The sequence below is a fragment of the Microcaecilia unicolor genome, chromosome 2 (assembly GCF_901765095.1).
Source record: "Microcaecilia unicolor chromosome 2, aMicUni1.1, whole genome shotgun sequence".
Classification (NCBI taxonomy): Eukaryota; Metazoa; Chordata; class Amphibia; order Gymnophiona; family Siphonopidae; genus Microcaecilia; species Microcaecilia unicolor.
In genome coordinates this window covers 642,998,292-643,016,256 of record NC_044032.1, presented here as the reverse complement: position 1 = coordinate 643,016,256, position 17,965 = coordinate 642,998,292, and the positions used below count along the sequence as shown (strand labels likewise).

The 17,965-nt window shown below is 50.9% G+C and overlaps 1 protein-coding gene across 2 annotated transcripts in view; it reads left to right on the top strand.

Moving 5' to 3' along the window:
* The window catches only part of LOC115462709 (UPF0462 protein C4orf33-like), a 50,393-nt gene extending 33,043 nt beyond the window's left edge, over window positions 1-17,350 (top strand). For both annotated transcript variants that reach the window (XM_030192711.1, XM_030192710.1), the window contains exons 5-6: window positions 6,137-6,336; window positions 16,870-17,350. In XM_030192711.1, the coding sequence (XP_030048571.1) occupies window positions 6,137-6,336; window positions 16,870-16,975 (306 nt within the window). In that variant the 3' untranslated portion in view covers window positions 16,976-17,350. The remainder of the gene's footprint in view (window positions 1-6,136; window positions 6,337-16,869) is intronic.
* Window positions 17,351-17,965: the final 615 nt, after the last annotated feature.

Here is a 17,965-nt window from a genome sequence, read left to right as displayed (position 1 = left end):
CTGTGGAAAAAGACATGGAAGCCGATGCAGGAGTTGATGTCAGAACCTGTTCCGGGCGTGGAGGCTGTTCCGGGCTGTCCAAAGGGGAGCGCACCGACACCTCTTGAACAGAGGGCGAGCGGTCCTCTCGGTGCCGATGCCTACTGGGTGCCGACTCCCTCGGTGACTCAGAGCTCTCGGTGCCGACACGGGAAGGGGACCGGTGACGATGCTTCTTCGACTTTTTGGGACGAAGCATGTCACCGGAGCTTCCCGGCACCGACGAGGAGGACGTAGAATCCAGCCGTCTCTTCCTCGGGGCCGAGGCCAAAGGAGGTCGGTCTCGGGGGGGCTGTACCGCAGGAGCCCTCAGGGTAGGGGGAGACCCACCCGAAGGCTCACCGCCACCAGCAGGGGAATGGACAGCCCTCACCTGCACTCCAGATGAAGCACCACCGTCCGACGACATCAGCAGACGAGGAGGTCTCGATACCACCGACGCCGATGCAGCCTTCCGATGTCGCCCCGATGCAGAGGGCCGATGCCTCGATGCAATCGGGGGCGAGGATGAAGGTCCGGGCGCCGACGACGTCGAAGCAGTCGATACTTCCGATGCCGACGAAGAGCCCGAGAACAAAACGTTCCACTGGGCTAATCTTGCTACCTGAGTCCGCTTTTGCAAAAGAGAACACAGACTACAGGCCTGCGGGCGGTGCCCAGCCCCCCAGACACTGAAGACACGACGCGTGCCTGTCAGTGAGCGAGATCACCCGGGCGCACTGGGTGCACTTCTTGAAGCCGCTGGAAGACTTCGATGTCATGGGCGGAAAAATCACGCCGGCGAGATCAAAACTCGAAATGGCGAAAATGGCACCACAAAAAGAGGGGGAAGAAAACTTCGAACCGAGGCCTAAAAAGGGCCTACCCCGACGACAAAAGAAAACTTACCGGGGCAAAACTAGAAATACAGGACGGGAGCAGACCGAAAAGGTCTCCTTCCGACACTTTTTTTTTTTTTTGAAGCGAAGTCGAAAAACGACGCGCGAGGTCAACTTTCGGGGCGCGAACGGCGAAACACGACCGTACTGAGCGCGGACAAAAGAAGACTGGCCGGCACGAGCCGGTTCGGGCGGGAAGACGGCCACGCATGCGCGGTGCGCATCGGCACGCAAGGACTAGCAAAGGACTTTGCTAGAAAGTGTTCCGATTGGAGGGGCTGCCGTGGACGTCACCCATCAGTGAGAACAAGCAGCCTGCTTGTTCTCGGAGAATGACATCTATATCAAGTAGAGGCCGACCAAATATCATTTGTGTTTCGACACCAAAACTGGATTGAAATGTGGATTTGGGTTTTGGCTGAAAATGCCAGGTCATTTTCAGCTGAAACTGAAACTCTCCCCCCCCCCCCCCCCCAGCTGCCTGATCGACCACAACCACACCCCTGATGAAAACGATGCCCTCCGCCAACCTGGCCCTCCCTGGGCCTACCTTAATAAGACCTGGTGGTCTAGTGGCCTCTTCAGGGGCATGAAAGAACCCCACTTTTTACTGCCTGGTGCCATTGCTGCTTTAAAATGGCTGCCCAGACTTCCTGAAGCAGCCTTGCAAGATTGGCATAGGCATAAGGAAGAGCAATTGATTGGCACCAGTATAAGCAAGAGTGATCTCAGTATGGCTGCTGGGACCTCCTGTGGCAACCTTGATATGACTGCTAGGACCACAGCAGTATCACAAAGCTGCCATGGGAAGTCTCAGCACCCATTTTAAAGCAGCAGTAGCCCCAGGCAGTAAAGAGTGGGGTTCTTTCCTGCCCCCGAAGAGGTCACTAGACCACCAATGCTTGTTAAGGTAGGGCCCACTGATGCTCGGGGGGGTGGGGGGCATGATGGATTTGGTTTTGGCTGGAACCAATACCACTGGTTTTGGTCAGCCTCTATTATCCAGCATCTTCCCTTCATGAGAGAACCTACTAACTGTAATAGCTCGACTTTTAAACACATGTATTTGTTGGTTAGAGGCTATCCCACACTCCAAGTATTCTCACATAAGACAATAAAAGAGAGGGGGAACTAAAATAAATGAACTGACTGACAAAACAGTGACCCTTTTTGGGAGGGATTCATTTATTGAGTTAATAAAGCCCAGTAAATCAGTGGTTCTCAACCTGGTCCTTGGGATCCACATCCAGCCCGTCAACTTTTCAGGTTACACGTAATGGAAATGCAAGAGATGAATTTGCATACGGTGGAGGTAGTGCATGCAAATTTATCTCACGCATATTCATTGCAGATTGTCTGAAGACGTGACTGGCTGTGTATGTCCTGAGAACCTCTGCAATAAATGAATGAATAAATATACTGCCCAAGTTGATAAGAGTTTCTTATCCAGAAAGCTGTTCTGCAAGTATGATGTTCGTCTGTTAGACACAAGGGTAAAACTGTTCTTAAACACCATATGGAGAGCCTTACGGGCTCATTATCAAAAGAGAAGGATGCCCATCTTTCGACACAAATCGGAAGATGGACATCCTTCTCACAGAAACGTCCAAATCGGTATAATTGAAAGCCGATTTTAGACATCCCCAACTGTATTCTGTTGCAGGGACGGCCAAAGTTCAAGGGGGCGTGTCGGAGGCATAGCGAAGGCGGGACCTGGGCGTGCCTAACACTTGGATGTCCTTGACCCATAATGGAAAAAAAGAAGGACGTCCCTGACGAGCACTTGGACGTTTTCACCCGGACCTGTTTTTCTTATGACTAAGGCACAGAAAGGTGCCCGAAATGCCCAGATGACCACCGGAGAGAATTGCAGATGACGTCCCATTACTTCCCCAGTGGTCACTAACCCCCTCCCACCCTCAAAAAAACATCTTTCAAAATATTTTGTGCCAGCCTCTATGCCAGCCTCAGATGTCATACTGAGGTCTGTGCAAGCAGTATGCAGGTCCCTGTAGCAGTTTTAGTGGGTGCAGTGCACTTCAGACAGGCGGACCCAGCCCAATCCCCCCCCCCACCTGTTACGTTTGTGGAGAAAACCGAGCTCTCCAAAACCCACCACAAACCCACTGTACCCACATCTAGGTTCCCTCCACCCGTAAGAACTATGGTAGTGGTGTACAGTTGTGGGTAGTGGGTTTTGGGGGGTTTTGAGTGGCTCAGCACACAAGGGAGCTATGTTCCTGGGAGCAATTTATGAAGTCCACTGCAGTGCCCCCTAGGGTGCCCAATTGCTGTCCTGGCATGTCGGGGACCAGGGCACTACAAATGCTGGCTCCTTCCATGACCAGATGGCTTGCATTTGGTCGTTTCTGAGATGGACGTCCTTGGTTTCGAAGATCGCTGAAAATCAAACGTCCATGTCTAGGGACAACCAAATTTAAGGATTTGGACGACCCTGACAGTATTTTCGAAACGAAAGATGAACGTCCATCTTGTTTCAAAAATACGTGTTTCCCCGCCCCTGGATCGGGACGTTTTGCGAGGACGTCCCTTTCGAAAATGCCCCTCTTAGTGACTTTTGGAATAAGGAAGTGCAAATGATGGTTGCAGGTTGGATGTGGGAGATTGGATTTCTCCCTTCCCCTGCTTTGAATACTATGTCTGGTACCTCAGATGGGAAATGGATACAACCTGTGATGGGTATTTGAGCCTCTGAGAGAAAAGGGAGAGGAGTTTAAAAGGACCAGTATAGTTTGAGCTATAGCATTGGCTGTGACCCGTAATAAGGAAGGAACCCATGACAGTTCAGGCTTTCTTGATAACAGCATCAAGGTCTTGCAGTTCAAGGTGGACCTTGAGGCAGTGCTTGCAGTGTAGGTGGCTTTGCAACTTAAGATGGGTTTGAGAGATTGTGTAGGCACCTGGATCAGGGGGAGGGAGTGCTGAGCAACAGATCCTTCTGATGGGTACACTTGATAAATTACTTTGCTGTCTTCCAAAGATCACTACCTCTCAGGTAATGTGGGAATGGGGCAGGGGAGAGTCACAGAGGAAAGGCTCAGGTACCTGTTTAGTTTACGTGTGAGTCAACTGATAAAACTGTGGACATTACATCCAATCCAGTGTGTGATGATTGCATGTCTACCAGTTTCTTTGAGGCCTTGTGGAGGAAGGGGTGTGATGATATGTTAGTTCCAGATATACAGTGGGGGAAATAAGTATTTGATCCCTTGCTGATTTTGTAAGTTTGCCCACTGACAAAGACATGAGCAGCCCATAATTGAAGGGTAGGTTATTGGTAACAGTGAGAGATAGCACATCACAAATTAAATCCGGAAAATCACATTGTGGAAAGTATATGAATTTATTTGCATTCTGCAGAGGGAAATAAGTATTTGATCCCCCACCAACCAGTAAGAGATCTGGCCCCTACAGACCAGGTAGATGCTCCAAATCAACTCGTTACCTGCATGACAGACAGCTGTCGGCAATGGTCACCTGTATGAAAGACACCTGTCCACAGACTCAGTGAATCAGTCAGACTCTAACCTCTACAAAATGGCCAAGAGCAAGGAGCTGTCTAAGGATGTCAGGGACAAGATCATACACCTGCACAAGGCTGGAATGGGCTACAAAACCATCAGTAAGACGCTGGGCGAGAAGGAGACAACTGTTGGTGCCATAGTAAGAAAATGGAAGAAGTACAAAATGACTGTCAATCGACAAAGATCTGGGGCTCCACACAAAATCTCACCTCGTGGGGTATCCTTGATCATGAGGAAGGTTAGAAATCAGCCTACAACTACAAGGGGGGAACTTGTCAATGATCTCAAGGCAGCTGGGACCACTGTCACCACGAAAATCATTGGTAACACATTACGACATAACGGATTGCAATCCTGCAGTGCCCGCAAGGTCCCCCTGCTCCGGAAGGCACATGTGACGGCCCGTCTGAAGTTTGCCAGTGAACACCTGGATGATGCCGAGAGTGATTGGGAGAAGGTGCTGTGGTCAGATGAGACAAAAATTGAGCTCTTTGGCATGAACTCAACTCGCCGTGTTTGGAGGAAGAGAAATGCTGCCTATGACCCAAAGAACACCGTCCCCACTGTCAAGCATGGAGGTGGAAATGTTATGTTTTGGGGGTGTTTCTCTGCTAAGGGCACAGGACTACTTCACCGCATCAATGGGAGAATGGATGGGGCCATGTACCGTACAATTCTGAGTGACAACCTCCTTCCCTCCGCCAGGGCCTTAAAAATGGGTCGTGGCTGGGTCTTCCAGCACGACAATGACCCAAAACATACAGCCAAGGCAACAAAGGAGTGGCTCAGGAAGAAGCACATTAGGGTCATGGAGTGGCCTAGCCAGTCACCAGACCTTAATCCCAATGAAAACTTATGGAGGGAGCTGAAGCTGCGAGTTGCCAAGCGACAGCCCAGAACTCTTAATGATTTAGAGATGATCTGCAAAGAGGAGTGGACCAAAATTCCTCCTGACATGTGTGCAAACCTCATCATCAACTACAGAAGACGTCTGACCGCTGTGCTTGCCAACAAGGGTTTTGCCACCAAGTATTAGGTCTTGTTTGCCAGAGGGATTAAATACTTATTTCCCTCTGCAGAATGCAAATAAATTCATATACTTTCCACAATGTGATTTTCCGGATTTAATTTGTGATGTGCTATCTCTCACTGTTACCAATAACCTACCCTTCAATTATGGGCTGCTCATGTCTTTGTCAGTGGGCAAACTTACAAAATCAGCAAGGGATCAAATACTTATTTCCCCCACTGTAGATTTTGTTATGTCCAATTCATTGAGTAGAAAGACTTTTCTCAAGCAGCTCTCCCTGCTGATCTGGGACTTTTCACAGCCAGTCTTTAGAACTAAATAGTAGTAGTAGTAGTAGTAGAACAGGTAGAGATGTCAAGTATTCTCCTTGTCAATGCCCAATGTGTCATAACAGAAATTGTGAACAGAGTAGAGTTACAATTTGTTCAATTTTGAGTGAGCCATGTTTGTTCAGATTTGACTGTAGTTTGAATTATTCATATTGTCTGAGCTGAGCTCATTAAGGCAGAAGGTAGTTCAGTTGCAACCTAATCTGGGGTTTTTTCCCTAATATTTAAATATCTACTGTTATCTGCTAAAAACTTGGTTGTCTTTATCTGTATGTGATCCTTTATTTTAACCTGGCTGTTTTATCTTTGCTTTAGCAAGAACTCGCTTTAACTTTTGAAGTGGACAGAAATGAAACCAGATGGGAAGGTAGAGCTTATCTTCCCTGGAACTATTTCCCACCTTGCATTAATAAGTTTAATGCATATGCCATTCATGGGTCGGAAGCCAAGCGGACCTATGAAGCTCTGTACCCTGTGCCTCACCAGGAAGTGCAGGAAGGACAGCAGCCTGATTTGTAAGTAGAGATGGATTATGCCAGAGATGCATCTAGCTTCATAGAAGACAGTCAATCATGAAATCATCTAAACATCTATGCACACACACATAATTTGCCAGAGAAAAGATCATGTAGAAGTTAATCAGACATATAAATTCATCAAGAAGTGTGCAGTTTACTTAATAATCCTTCAATTTAACTCTGATAAGCTACTTTACATTAGAAGCTTTTTGAAAGACTAGATCATAACCTTTCAATTTCTTAAAGTCTTTAAGAAGGATCAGAGGTCTTTTAACATATTGAAGTAGGCATCCTGCCACAGGGGACCACACTTTCCTCACCACTGTTACAGCTGCTTGTACAGTATGTAACCCTGGTCTCACCACACACAGATCAGGCACCAGTTATCTTGTTGCGGGTCAGAACCCCCGAGACCAGGATCACAAAGATAAAACCAACTTCCTAGTCCAATCCAAGACCCAAGAAACCCTCTTGGTCACATAAACTGAGCTGGGTGCAGGCCCATGGCCAGATAAAGATACAGAAAGGCTGTAGGATATTAAGCCGGGCTTTACTCTGTGAGCACTCTGCACATTTTCTTGTCAGTTGAGAAAGTAAGTAAATTCCTACTCTCATGCAAAAACAAACAAAAGAAAAACAATAAACCTCCAAGATCCAAGAAACCCTCTTGGTCACATAAACTGAGCTGGGTGCAGGCCCATGGCCAGATAAAGATACAGAAGGCTGTAGGATATTAAGCCGGGCTTTACTCTGTACATTTTTTTGTCAGTTGAGAAAGTAAGTAAATTCCTACTCTCATGCAAAAACAAACAAAAAAAACCCTAATAAATCTCCAATCCAGAGTTTTTATCAGGGGCGTATCTGGACTCCGGCGGTAGGGGGGGCCAGAGCCAGAGGGAGGGGGCACATTTTAGCCCCCGCCACCCCCCCTCCCCGCTATTGCCGGACACCCCCCTCCCTGCTGCCAACCCTCCCTCCCCGCCGTCGCTTACTTTTGCTGGCGGGGGACCCCAACCCCCGCCAGCCGAGATCCGCTTCCTCCTCCGAGTCCTACCTTTAAAAATATTTCTTCAGCTGGCAGGGGACTCCAACCCCCGCCAGCCGACCCGAGATCTTCTTTAACTTTCTTCTATCTTCGTCCTCCGCGTGGCCGACGTGTTGCTGCTGTTGTGCAAAGCTGAAATCCAGTTTCGGAGTCTGACGTCGCAGCACGTTACGACGTCAGTCTGACTCCGAAACTGGATTTCAGCTTTGCACAACAGCAGCAACACGTCGCCGGCCACGCGGAGGACGAAGATAGAAGAAAGTTAAAGAAGATCTCGGGTCGGCTGGCGGTGGTTGGAGTCCCCCGCCAGCTGAAGAAATATTTTTAAAGGTAGGACTCGGAGGAGGAAGCGGATCTCGGCTGGCGGGGGTTGGGGTCCCCCGCCAGCAAAAGTAAGCGATGGAGGGGAGGGTTGACGGCGGTAGGGGGGCCAGGGCGAAATCTGCGGGGGCCCAGGCCCCTGTGGCCCCACGCAGATACGCCTCTGGTTTTTATATGAAACAAAAAGGAACTTTACTGAAGATTTCTGCAACAGGCAGTTCAAATCCTTTCTCAAACAATTTGTAATCCAACTTGATATCCAACCAGAAGCAAACTCAGGGATATGTTGCATCTTCTCAGGTTCAATTTTATAATCCTACAGTATGTACATATTTGCAGCTCCTCCTGCCCATACCCATCCCTTCTGGGTGTAACAACCTAAGGCTGTGCCTTCAGCACTTGTGCATCAAGCAGATGATCTTCTGGATAAGTCCTCCCTGTTCACACCCTTCCAAAGGAGTTACCCCTCCGAGCTACCACCTTTGGCTCCAAACAGTTTTTTCCTGTTCCCCTCCAGGCTGGGATCCCCTACTTCCCACCTGGAGCGCTCCTCCACTTCACTCGGTCAATGCTTGACTGGCAGAAACCTCCTCTTTGGTCAGCCATAGTTTCTTGAACCCATCCAGGACCCCATTTCTCAAGGGTCCTGGCGGGGGTAGAAGCAACCAAAGACCTTGTGCAAATCCCAACCACAAATATAGAACAGGAAAAGTTCTCTACGATGACGAATCACAGAAGGCAAAAGTAGAGACTAATAGACGATTCACCACTGGAGACGTGAGTCCAACAGTCTTTATTATTCTCCGAGGACAAGCAGGCTGCTTGTTCTCACGACTGGGTGACGTCCGCGGCAGCCCCCACCAACCGGAAAAAAGCTGCGCGGGACGGTCGGCACGCAGGGCACGCCCACCGCGCATGCGCGGCCGTCTTCCCGCCCGTGCGCGACCGCTCCCGCCAGTTCCTTTTTTTCCGCGCCTGGAGAGAGTCGTGCCTTGCCGCTCTCTCTACTTCAGCCGCCGGATTCTTGCGATCGCGTATACGCGGATCGCGCTTCGTTAATTTAATTTAATTTCCTTTTATCATTTCTTTTTACAAACAAAACAAAAAAAAAGACTGCGCGTGTGGAGCACGCGCTCCCCTTTTCCCTCGCTTCCAGCGGGGACGCTACGTTGCGGCCTAGTGGTCGCTCGGTCGTTTGTTTTTTCGTGGTGTGATTTTAGCCACCATTGACGACTTTGACTTCGCCGACGCGATTTTTTCCGTCGATGTCCTCGAAGGTCCCGAGTGGATTTAAAAAGTGTGGTCGCTGCGGCCGGCCGATCTCGCAGACCGACACCCACGCTTGGTGCCTCCAGTGCCTCGGGCCGGAGCACAATCTCAAGTCGTGTGCTTTGTGTCTCGGTCTCCGGAAACGGACTCAGGTTGCGAGGCAAGTTCTGCGGGACCGTCTTTTTGGAACTTGCGCCGGCCCCTCGACGTCGACCTCGACGGCATCGGTATCGAAGGCCGGTTCTTCGGTACCGGTATCGATGCCCGAGACATCGGCACCGATGGCAGCGACCCCAGGAGAACAGGTCCCGTCGGCCCGCCGGTCCGCCGGTGAGAGTGGGGTTGAGAGGCCGCGTGGGCAGTCGGCCCCGGTCACTCCCTCAGCTCGTGAGCCACGGGACCGAACCCTGTCTGACCCGGTGCCTCGAGACCGAGGGGGATCGACCTCCTCCTCCTCCATGCCCTCCGGCGCCGGTGACGTGCATCGAAAGAAGGACAAAAAGCGTCATCACCGGACGCCCTCGGTGCATCCTGAAGAGGAGTCGACGCCGAAGCGTCATCATCGAGAGGAGAGGTCCCCGTCGGTTGTGGAGGTACCGACGCGTCGGGGTTCCGGCACCTCGGTGCCGTCTCCTGGCTCCCAGCAGCTTCCGGCACCGACACCCTTACCGGCCCCACCGCCTTTCCCGGCAGCGGGCCTGGACGAGTGCCTCAGAGCCATCCTTCCGGGGATCCTGGAAGGGCTGATGCGCCAGGCTGTGCCGGCGCCGGGGGTGCTTGCGCCCTCGGCGCCGATGACTGTGGCGCCGGCGAGCTCTAGCCCGGCGCCGGAGCTGTCAACACCGCCGCCGCTTGCGGTGCCGGTCTCGACTGCTACGCAGGTGGAGTCCCCGTCGACGTCGATGGAGGGAGCTCCGTCCCCGCCGGCGCGGGAGTCCACCGCTCGACGACACCGAGACCTCGGTGCCTCGACGTCGAGCCGGGCCCGGTACAGGACTCAGCTACATGAGCTAATGTCCGATACCGAGGATGAGGACTCGTGGGGGGAAGAGGAGGACCCTAGATATTTCTCCTCAGAGGAGTCTACGGGCCTTCCCTCGGACCCCACGCCTTCACCGGAGAGGAAGCTCTCACCTCCTGAGAGCCTCTCCTTTGCCTCCTTTGTGCGGGATATGTCGATCACCATTCCCTTCCCCGTGGTCTCTGTGGAAGAGCCGAGGGCCGAGATGCTCGAGGTCCTCGACTATCCATCACCACCTAGAGAGTCCTCCACGGTGCCGCTGCACAATGTCCTGAAGGAGACGCTGCTCCGGAACTGGGTGAGACCGTTAACTAACCCCACCATTCCCAAGAAAGCAGAGTCCCAGTACAGGATCCACTCCGACCCAGAGCTCATGCGGCCCCAATTGCCCCATGACTCAGCGGTCGTGGATTCTGCTCTCAAGAGGGCATGGAGTTCGAGGGATACCGCCTCGGCGCCCCCGGGGCGGGAGTCTCGCACTCTGGACTCGTTTGGGAGGAAGGCCTACCAATCCTCCATGCTCGTGACCCGCATCCAGTCATACCTGCTCTATATGAGCATCCACATGCGGACCAATGTGCAACAGCTGGCGGACCTGGTCGAGAAGCTCCCGCCGGAGCAGTCCAGGCCTTATCAGGAGGTGGTCAGGCAGCTGAAGGCATGCAGAAAGTTCCTGTCCAGGGGTATTTTTGACACCTGTGACGTGGCATCTCGTGCTGCGGCCCAAGGTATAGTGATGCGCAGGCTCTCATGGCTGCGCGCCTCTGACCTGGACAACCGCACCCAGCAGAGACTGGCCGACGTCCCTTGCCGGGGGGATAACATTTTCGGTGAGAAGGTCGAGCAGATGGTGGACCAACTGCATCAGCGGGAAACCGCTCTCGACAAGCTTTCCCACCGGGCGCCTTCAGCATCCGCCCCCACTGGTGGGCGTTTTTCCCGGGCACGGCAGGCTGCACCCTATTCTTTTGCAAAGCGTAGGTACAACCAGCCGGCCCGAAGGCCTCGTCAGGCACAGGGACAGCCCCAGCGCGCTCGTTCTCGTCAACAGCGTGCGCCTAAGCAGCCCCCTGCGCCTCCACAGCAAAAGCCGGGGACGGGCTTTTGACTGGATCCACGGGAACATAGCCGCCCTACAAGTGTCCGTACCGGACGATCTGCCGGTCGGAGGGAGGTTAAAATTTTTTCACCAAAGGTGGCCTCTCATAACCTCCGACCAGTGGGTTCTCCAAATAGTGCGGTGCGGATACGCCCTGAATTTGGCCTCCCTGCCTCCAAATTGTCCTCCGGGAGCTCAGTCTTTCAGCTCCCATCACAAGCAGGTACTTGCAGAGGAACTCTCCGCCCTTCTCAGCGCCAATGCGGTCGAGCCCGTACCACCCGGGCAGGAAGGGCAGGGATTCTATTCCAGGTACTTCCTTGTGGAAAAGAAAACAGGGGGGATGCGTCCCATCCTAGACCTGAGAGGCCTGAACAAATTCCTGGTCAAAGAAAAGTTCAGGATGCTTTCCTTGGGCACCCTTCTGCCAATGATTCAGAAAAACGATTGGCTATGTTCCCTGGATTTAAAGGACGCATATACTCACATACCGATACTGCCAGCTCACAGACAGTATCTCAGATTCCGCCTGGGCGCACGCCACTTTCAGTATTGTGTGCTGCCATTTGGGCTCGCCTCTGCCCCACGAGTGTTTACCAAGTGCCTCGTGGTGGTAGCGGCCTACCTACGCAAGCTGGGAGTGCACGTGTTCCCATATCTCGACGATTGGCTGGTCAAGAACACCTCGGAGGCAGGAGCCCTCCGGTCCATGCAGTGCACTATTCAACTTCTGGAGCTGCTGGGGTTTGTGATAAATTACCCAAAGTCCCATCTCCAACCGTCCCAGTCTCTGGAATTCATAGGAGCGCTGCTGAATACCCAGACGGCTCAGGCCTATCTTCCCGAAGCGAGGGCCGCCAATCTCCTGGCCCTGGCTTCGCAGACCAGAGCGTCCCAGCAGATCACAGCTCGGCAGACGTTGAGACTTCTGGGTCATATGGCCTCCACAGTTCATGTGACTCCCATGGCTCGTCTTCACATGAGATCTGCTCAATGGACCCTAGCTTCCCAGTGGTTCCAAGCCACCGGGAATCTAGAAGATGTCATCCGCCTCTCCACCAGCTGCCGCACTTCACTGCGCTGGTGGACCGTTCGGACCAATTTGACACTGGGACGTCCATTTCAAATTCCACAGCCCACGAAAGTGCTGACGACGGATGCCTCTCGCCTGGGGTGGGGAGCTCATGTCGATGGGCTGCACACCCAGGGTATGTGGTCCCTCCAGGAAAAGGATCTGCAGATCAACCTCCTGGAGCTCCGAGCGATCTGGAACGCACTGAATTCAGCTTTCAGAGATCGGCTGTCCTACCAAATTATCCAAATTCGGACAGACAATCAGGTTGCAATGTTTTACGTCAACAAGCAGGGGGGCACCGGATCTCGCCCCCTGTGTCAGGAAGCCGTCGGGATGTGGCGCTGGGCATGCCAGCACAGCATGCTTCTCCAAGCCACATACCTGGCAGGCGTAAACAACAGTCTGGCCGACAGACTGAGCAGAGTCATGCAACCGCACGAGTGGTCGCTCCATTCCAGAGTGGTACGCAAGATCTTCCGAGAGTGGGGCACCCCCTCGGTGGATCTTTTCGCCTCTCAGACCAACCACAAGCTGCCTCTGTTCTGTTCCAGACTTCAGACACACGGCAGGCTAGCGTCAGATGCCTTTCTCCTTCATTGGGGGACCGGCCTCCTGTATGCTTATCCTCCCATACCTTTGGTGGGGAAGACCTTACTGAAGCTCAAGCAAGACCGCGGCACCATGATTCTGATAGCGCCCTTTTGGCCCCGTCAGATCTGGTTCCCTCTTCTTCTGGAGTTGTCCTCCGAAGAACCGTGGAGATTGGAGTGTTTTCCGACTCTCATTTCGCAGAACGACGGAGCGTTGCTGCACCCCAACCTTCAATCCCTGGCTCTCACGGCCTGGATGTTGAGGGCGTAGACTTCGCTGCGTTGGGTCTGTCTGAGGGTGTCTCCCGGGTCTTGCTTGCCTCTAGGAAGGATTCCACTAAGAAGAGTTACTTTTTCAAGTGGAGGAGGTTTGTCGTTTGGTGTGAGAGCAAGGCCCTAGAACCTCGTTCTTGTCCTGCACAAAACCTGCTTGAATACCTTCTGCACTTATCGGAGTCTGGCCTCAAGACCAACTCAGTAAGGAATCACCTTAGTGCGATTAGTGCTTACCATTATCGTGTGGAAGGTAAAGCCATCTCTGGAGAGCCTTTAGTCGTTCGATTCATGAGAGGTTTGCTTTTGTCAAAGCCCCCTATCAAGCCTCCTACTGTGTCGTGGGATCTCAACGTCGTCCTCACCCAGCTGATGAAACCTCCTTTTGAGCCACTGAATACCTGCCATCTGAAGTACTTGACCTGGAAGGTCATTTTCTTGGTGGCAGTTACTTCAGCTCGTAGGGTCAGTGAGCTTCAAGCCCTAGTAGCTCATGCTCCATATACCAAATTTCATCACAACAGAGTAGTGCTCCGCACTCACCCAAAGTTCCTGCCGAAGGTGGTGTCGGAGTTCCATCTTAACCAGTCAATTGTCTTGCCAACATTCTTCCCCAGGCCGCATACCCGCCCTGCTGAACGTCAGTTGCACACATTGGACTGCAAGAGAGCATTGGCCTTCTACTTGGAGCGGACACAGCCCCACAGACAGTCCGCCCAATTGTTTATTTCTTTCGACCCTAACAGGCTAGGGGTCGCTGTCGGGAAACGCACCATCTCCAATTGGCTAGCAGATTGCATTTCCTTCACTTACGCCCAGGCTGGGCTGGCTCTTGAGGGTCATGTCACGGCTCATAGTGTTAGAGCCATGGCAGCGTCAGTGGCCCACTTGAAGTCAGCCACTATTGAAGAGATTTGCAAGGCTGCGACGTGGTCATCTGTCCACACATTCACATCACATTACTGCCTCCAGCAGGATACCCGACGCGACAGTCGGTTCGGGCAGTCGGTGCTGCAGAATCTGTTTGGGGTGTAAATCCAACTCCACCCTCCAGGACCCGAATTTATTCTGGTCAGGCTGCACTCTCAGTTAGTTGTTCTTCGTAGGTCAATTTCTGTTGTACCCTCGCCGTTGCGAGCTTCAATTGACCTGGGTTCTTGTTTTGAGTGAGCCTGAGAGCTAGGGATACCCCAGTCGTGAGAACAAGCAGCCTGCTTGTTCTCGGAGAAAGGGTATGATACATACCTGTAGCAGTTGTTCTCCGAGGACAGCAGGCTGATTGTTCTCACCTACCCTCCCTCCTCCCCTTTGGAGTTGTGTGTTTCATCTTTTGCTAGTTATTCAACTGGCGGGAGCGGTCGCGCATGGGCGGGAAGACGGCCGCGCATGCGCGGTGGGCGTGCCCTGCGTGCCGACCGTCCCGCGAAGCTTTTTTCCGGTTGGTGGGGGCTGCCGCGGACGTCACCCAGTCGTGAGAACAATCAGCCTGCTGTCCTCGGAGAACAACTGCTACAGGTATGTATCATACCCTTATCAGAGATAACGACCCGACACAGGCCGTGTTTCGACGCTAAAAAGCGTCTGCATCAGGGGTCAATAAATACACCAAGTAATGAATGCAAAACGAAGAGTTTGTATCCAGCATATTCTGTTTGGTGCTACGTGATCAGTGAGTTGACAACACATATACAAGTAGGACTCTTCGTTTTGCATTCATTACTTGGTGTATTTATTGACCCCTGATGCAGACGCTTTTTAGCGTCGAAACACGGCCTGTGTCGGGTCGTTATCTCTGATATAATAAAGACTGTTGGACTCACGTCTCCAGTGGTGAATCGTCTATTAGTCTCTACTTTTGCCTTCTGCAAATCCCAACCACAACATTTATTAGCTCTAAACTCCTCCCTACTGTCATTCAACAACCAGGAACATTTCCCTCTGCAACTTACCTAAGAACCCCCACCCCTTTGGCTGAATCCTTTACCACCCGCAACCTCAGAACTCTCCCCTCAGTAACTGTTGAGTTCTCTCTTGTTCTTTAGTAATCCCCATTATAATGGGGAATTACAAATATGATTTGTGTCTTCATTAAATATTTCAGTCAGACAGATATGATCAATACTAAATTGACATATTGTTTATGGTAGAAGCAGTTAGTGTGGCTGGGTTTAAAAATAAGCTTGGATAGGTTCCTGGAAGAGAGATCCATAAACCATTATTAAGTTAGACATGGAGAAATCCACTGCTTATCCCTGGGGTCAATGGCATGGAATTTGTCTGTTTCTATTGGGATCCTACCAGGTATTTGTAACCTGGATTGGCCACTGTTGGCTTAAAATCTAGTCAAGACAGAGAGAAAAGATAAATAATTGGGGAGAATGAGGAAACAGATTTCAAGTCTTAAAGGTGGGTTTATAGTTTGGAGTTTCATTGACGACAGGAACCATTTTATGTAATGAGTTAAAGTGGTGAGAATTCAGTCCTTAACCCACAAAATATTTCCAGAAGACAAAAAATGAAATAGGATTGGGGAGAAGGAGAGGGTGGAAAGGGTATCCAGAAAAATTCATCCCGACATATAATTGCTAACCTACAAGGAGTTGCCAGTGCATAGAGAGTCTTCTATTGGAAATAAATTGTTCCGGTATTGCCTTATTGAAGGTTGAAATCTGAGATCCATGATCGTATGTACATCTAAGAGGTGGGAGACTGCTGGGTATTCTGAAGGCTGCTTAACCTCATCTCCCTTCAGACAAAGCGACAATAACACCTAGTGGTTAAGTCATGTCTGTCTCTCTGTTAGGAGGAGGTATTATGTGTCCTGTGGGCTGGATGAGTGCTTGCCTGTCTCAGACCCTCAAATTGTTGGGTCTGTACCCCACTTGGCATTCACTAACATAGTAACATAGTAGATGACGGCAGAAAAAGACCTGCCCGGTCCATCCAGTCTGCCCAAGAAGATAAATTCATATATGCTACTTTTTTATTTGTACTGTCCTCTTCAGTGCACAGACCGTATAAGTCTGGCCAGCCCTATCCCCGCCTCCCAACCACCAGCTCTGGCACAGACCATATAAGTCTGCCCAGCACTATCCCTGCCTCCCACCACCAGCTGTGGCAGACCATATAAGTCTTCCCAGCACTATCCCCGCCGCCCAACCACCAGCCCCGGCACAGACCGTATAAGTCTGCCCAGCACTAGTCCCGCCTCCCAACCACCAGCCCCAGCACAGACCGTATATGTCTGCCCAGCACTAGCTCCGCCTCCCAACCACCAGCTCTGCCACCCATTCTAGGCTAAGCTCCTGAGGATCCCTTCCTTCTGCACAGGATTCCTTTATGTTTATCTCACGCATATTTGAATTCCGTTACCATTTTCATCTCCATGTATATGCACATGATATATATCTATACCATGATCTGTTCACATATGTTATGTTACATGTATGTTACCATGTATGTATGCAGCTTAACACATTACCATTTGTAATTCTGTTACCCGGAAATGGCAACCGCTATTATGGCAAATGTAAGCCACATTGAGCCTGCAAACTGTTGGGAAAATGTGGGATACAAATGCCACAAATAAATAAATAAATCAATAAAAAAATACTAAGGTATCCTATTGTCCCATAAAATACCAGTAGTTATGTAATTGTAATGTGCAGTGTTGTTTATGCTGAGTATAACAGAAATGTTGTGCAGCCAAATGCTAGAAGTGCTGATATATTTCATTCTATAGTTTGAAGGCCAGTACTGTGAATCATAATTTTTCATTGTTGCTTTACATCTAGTAATCTTCATAATGCTTCTTGGTTTGTTTGTTTTTTTTTACAGTCATTGTCTGGAATATTTCAAGCCTTTTCATTTTGAGGACTTAATGGGCAAAAGTTGGAAGCAACCTGACTCTGACCTATGGAAGCGTTTCCTGTGTGCTAAATAGGCACTAATTATCATGTCTTCTAAATTGGTTTTCTCAGGCTATCTCCCCCACCCCCACCTCTCTCTTTTTCTGGAAGGCTAATTTTTTTATATTCTCTTGCTGGTCCCCTAGGACAGGGCAGTCGCCAAAGGCATTTTGGAATTCCCTTTCCAAATAGAGGACACTCCTCTACAAATAGAGGACAAAAGGCAAGTCTTGTCCAAGGCTTTCTCCTCAGCACAGCCATCCTCCTCCATGAGCAACAGTGGCATGTCCTATCAGACAAGAGACTCCAGCACATTTCTTGCATTGCCATTCTTTGATTTATGCCCTGGGGCCAATCACTTAGAGGCTCATTTTCAAAGTACTTAGACTTACAAAGTTCCATAGCTTACTATCGCGCTTATTTTCGAAAGAGAAGGACGCCCATCTTTCGACACAAATCAGGAGATGGGCGTCCTTCTCGTAAGGTCGTCCAAATCGGCATAATTGAAAGCCGATTTTTTTGACACCCTCGACTGCTTTCCGTCGCGGGGACGACCAAAGTTCACGGGGCATGTCGGCAGGGTAGCGAAGGCGGGACTGGGGCGTGATTAGGAGATGGTCGTCCTTGGCCGATAATAGAAAAAAGAAGGGCGTCCCTGACGAGTACTTGGCCGACTTTACTTGGTCCATTTTTTTTCATGACCAAGCCTCAAAAAGGTGCCCCAGCTGACCAGATGACCACCGGAGGGAATCAGGGATGACCTCCCCTTACTCCCCCAGTGGTCACTAGCCCCCTCCCACCATAAAAAACAAGTTTAAAAATACTTTTTTGCCAGCCTCTATGCCAGCCTCAAATGCCATACTCAGGTCCATCGCAGCAGTATACAGGTCCCTGGAGCAGTTGTAGTGGGTGCAGTGTACTTCAGGCCTTGTATAGAAATGCTAAATAGTAATAGTAGTAGTAGTAGGCAGGCGGACCTGGGGGGGGAGGGGTTTGGGGGGCTCAGCACTCAAGGTAAGGGAGCT